Source organism: Trypanosoma conorhini (genome assembly GCF_003719485.1).
Source record: "Trypanosoma conorhini strain 025E chromosome Unknown Tco_14.4_contig_00696, whole genome shotgun sequence".
NCBI lineage: Eukaryota > Euglenozoa > Kinetoplastea > Trypanosomatida > Trypanosomatidae > Trypanosoma > Trypanosoma conorhini.
In genome coordinates, this window is record NW_021704764.1 from 1 (window position 1) to 3424 (window position 3424).

At 52.5% G+C, this 3424-nt stretch overlaps 3 protein-coding genes across 3 annotated transcripts, besides 2 other annotated features; all 3 read right to left on the reverse strand.

Moving 5' to 3' along the window:
• Nucleotides 1-110: 110 nt before the first annotated feature.
• Tco025E_08082 (ubiquinol-cytochrome c reductase subunit 7) lies at nt 111-719 on the reverse strand (the record flags this gene model as incomplete). Its single annotated transcript, XM_029374939.1, has 1 exon — nt 111-719. One exon carries the CDS (start codon nt 717-719, stop codon nt 111-113), a length of 609 nt encoding a protein of 202 aa, XP_029225046.1.
• A 270-nt stretch (nt 720-989) lies between these two features.
• Nucleotides 990-1541, reverse strand: Tco025E_08083 (coatomer zeta subunit; the record flags this gene model as incomplete). Its single annotated transcript, XM_029374940.1, has 1 exon — nt 990-1541. One exon carries the CDS (start codon nt 1539-1541, stop codon nt 990-992), a length of 552 nt encoding a protein of 183 aa, XP_029225047.1.
• Nucleotides 1542-1667: 126 nt separating this feature from the next.
• Nucleotides 1668-1691: a microsatellite.
• A 178-nt stretch (nt 1692-1869) lies between these two features.
• On the reverse strand, nt 1870-3300 carry Tco025E_08084 (LMBR1-like conserved region-containing protein; the record flags this gene model as incomplete). Its single annotated transcript, XM_029374941.1, has 1 exon — nt 1870-3300. One exon carries the CDS (start codon nt 3298-3300, stop codon nt 1870-1872), a length of 1431 nt encoding a protein of 476 aa, XP_029225048.1.
• Nucleotides 3301-3329: 29 nt separating this feature from the next.
• Nucleotides 3330-3369: a sequence feature (GA-rich).
• Nucleotides 3370-3424: the final 55 nt, after the last annotated feature.

Genomic DNA, 3424 nt, shown 5'->3' on the forward strand with positions numbered 1-3424 from the left:
CCTAAGAAAAATAAAAATAAAAACGAAACCCCCCAAGAAAGAAAAGGGAGGACTAACTCTTCTAATCCGCGCTGCTTCCAGCTCAGCTCCCCTAATATCCTACCTACAAGTTAGTACTCCACTTCCTGACCGGCGAAGAACCCCCACTTCTCCTCCCATTCGTCGCACACCATCATTACGTAGGGACCAAAGTACGCGACGTTGTCGATGGGGTGTACCCAGCGACTCTTTGGCTCATAAATGTACTTGTCACGCAGAACACGGGCCCGCATCACACGACGATCGCCATGCACAACTTTATCCTGCGGAGCACGAGTGCGAGCGGCGCGGTTCCACCAGCCGTGTGCATTAATGAGATCATCCTGCAAGCAGCCGTATTTGTGGTATTGCAAACCTTCGTAGAAGCACATAATCTTACTGGCATACCATTTCCCGTACAGACTAAGGTCTCGGTAATCCGTGTGAATCACCTTCTCCCATGGGTATTCCATTTTGTAGGGATGGGCATGATCTGTCACAGGCAACGCCAACAGGGCACGGTAGTCAACTTTGTTCGCCTTGATAGCGCTTTGAATACGCAGGGCACGCTCTACTTTGTGGGCGTTCTGGACGGAAAGAAACTCGCGGTACATGTTGGGGTAAAAGAAGTGGCCAAAGTAGTACCGAAAGCCCGCCCAGATGCCCTGGGCCATGTAGCGTGGCGCCGTGGGTCGCATCATCGTTTCTCTCTTCCTTACTCCCGTGATAGACCTGGGCGAGGCAGTGGGAAGGTAAAAAAGAAGAAAATAATAATAACCCTACACGCACGCACGCACACGGATATACACTCATAAACGTATACGTACACACCAACAGAGAGAGAGACGCAGAAGAAGAACAAGAAAAAATAAAAAACTACAGCGGTCGGGGGGGTATATTTTTGCCCGTTCTTCCCCGCAGGCGAGAAAAGGTGGTGTCGGTTTCCTTGTTCTTGTTCCTTCGGCGCACCCCTACAGATTCTCCTTGAGGTACTTGTTCACTTTGTCCAGCGCCTTGCGGGCCGTCTCTCCCCCGGATTCCGCAATGAACGGGGCGACGTCCTGGCAGATGCCGGCTGGATTCGTCTCGAGTATGATCCCCTCGTCCACCAGCTCATCCACGGTTAGCACAACCGCATCGTACTTCTCCAGCAGCGACCGCAGATTGAGGTCCAACACCTTCAGCTCTTGGCGTAACGCGTCCACAAGACCCCGCAGCACGCTGTGAAGCACTAACTCGTTCTCACCGCCATCGCCGATCACAATAAATGTGATGTCGTCACACACCTGCAGCAGGACAGTGTGACCTCCATGAATCATGATGTCACCATCCACAGAGATGCTGCCACTTCGCTTCGAATCTCGAGCCGCGGCGTGGATCTCCAACTCCAACTCCCGCTGCTTCTCCTTTGTATCCAGCACACCAGCGGTCTGCATCTCCGAATCGATGTAGTACTTGGCGAACACACGGCCCCCTACTTCGTTGAGGATAGAAATCCCCTGGACATGATGCATAAAGTCCATGTCTAACCCTTTTAGCCTTCCCCTTCCTTTAATTGTTGCTTCTTCTTACGGTTGCCTCTTCGTTTCCCTTTCGTATGGTGGAGCGTCCGCGTCGTTAGTGCTCCCGGTGCAGCAACGGTAGAATAAAACAACAAAAACAACAACAACAACGCCACTGAATACATATTGTGTCGTTGTTTGAGTCGCATTGCCACACACCTCCGAAGCCATTCGACAAGCCAGTAAATAAATAAATAAAAAAGACACGGCCCTCCCTTTCCGTAGACTATTGCGTCACTCATGCACGGTACTTTTCCATCACTTACCGAGGGTGACGTTTTCGTTGCTGTTACTCATCGTCAACGCGCCGCTTGGGGCAGAGGAGGAGCCACACGAGGGACACACCCGCAATCACGAGCAACGGGTATTGCAAGTACGTCAGAATATACTTTATGCCCTGCAGATTTGCCACGTAAACCGTGAACATCGCGCCAACGTTCGTGTTAACGGCGTACTCGGCAAAACTGACGGTGCAAAACTGCACAACAGCCGTAGAGGTGATCATGACTAGCATGGCGTTGAAGAGGAAGGCGTTCATCAGCGTGCCGCCAAGTTCCATGGGGTAGATTTGAAACAGCAAAAGATTGCCGCCAAGCTTGACGCACCCCTTCACAACGCAGGAAAGGAGGTAAAACGAGAAGCAGCCATACGCCAGAACCCCAAATAGCATAAACGTCCTGTCCATACGAATAAACATGTTGCTCAGTAGCGGGTAAAGGTGGGTCAAGTTGTGAATGATCACCTGCAAAATCCACAGAATAGAGATGGAGGCAAACACGAGGCCCAAGAAAAGAAAAAGGTAGCCTCTAACTACTTCACCGCCCTTCTCGCGGTAGGAGGTCTCAACCTTGTCGTGATACGCCTCCAACTCCGCCACGCGCTGCCTGAAGGCGAATACCTTCCTTCGGTGTCTTCTGCCAGAATGCCCCGCGCTTTCGTCCTGCTCGAGCTTGTTTCCGTCACACATGAGGCGCTGCGACTCCTGCGCTATCTCGGCCCGGCGAAGCGCGTACTCGGCGGCGGTAATAGGCCTTGGACGGTCCCGGAACCGCATGAAGCAATCCACCGGCATCGCCACCAGTCCGACGCCGCCAAATAAAAAAAAGAGCATCCAGCCGATGGTGCATGTGAGGGCGACAAAGTAAACAAAGAGCGACACTTTGAAGCGCAGTGTTGCCGCGTACGAGGTGTCGCTAAAGAGCACGACTTCCTCAAAACTTTTGGCTGACGGAGCCACCACGTCGTACTGAGCGTACGCAATGCTGGTGTACCCTACCGTCGCCCACAAAAGAAAGATTAGCAGAAGAAATACCCCCACAAGGGCCGCAGTTACCATGGCGGCGAACTTTATCGGTCGCCATACACTCGTTTGGTCAGGCTCCATAGTTTCGCGGTATACCATCGCGAAGGGGCACACAACAAAGGCGAGGAGAGACATCGGGACAAGGATGGCGATCCACATGGTGGTGACGTTGATCTCCCCGCCGGGGCCGTACACGCTGCCGCGAACGTTTGCTACGTCGTACGGCAGCACGAGAATGTTGAAACAAGCCCATGAAAACGATAAGACGACAAGAATCCTGAGCCACCACCCCTCGTTCTTTTCCTCCTCGGCCTCGAAGACGATGACAAGGTACGCCACCAGCGCCACGGTGCCCACGGCAACAATGAGTGCCAACAACACCAACCACCAGCTCATTGGTCCTGAGCCCGCATCCATCGGCAACAACAACCGCATGCAATTAACATAAGAGGAGGAGGAGGAAAACAACAAGAAGAGAAAAAGAAGCAAATACGTCCTCTGCTGGGTGCCAAAATACCACAAGGCAAATAAAGAAACGGAA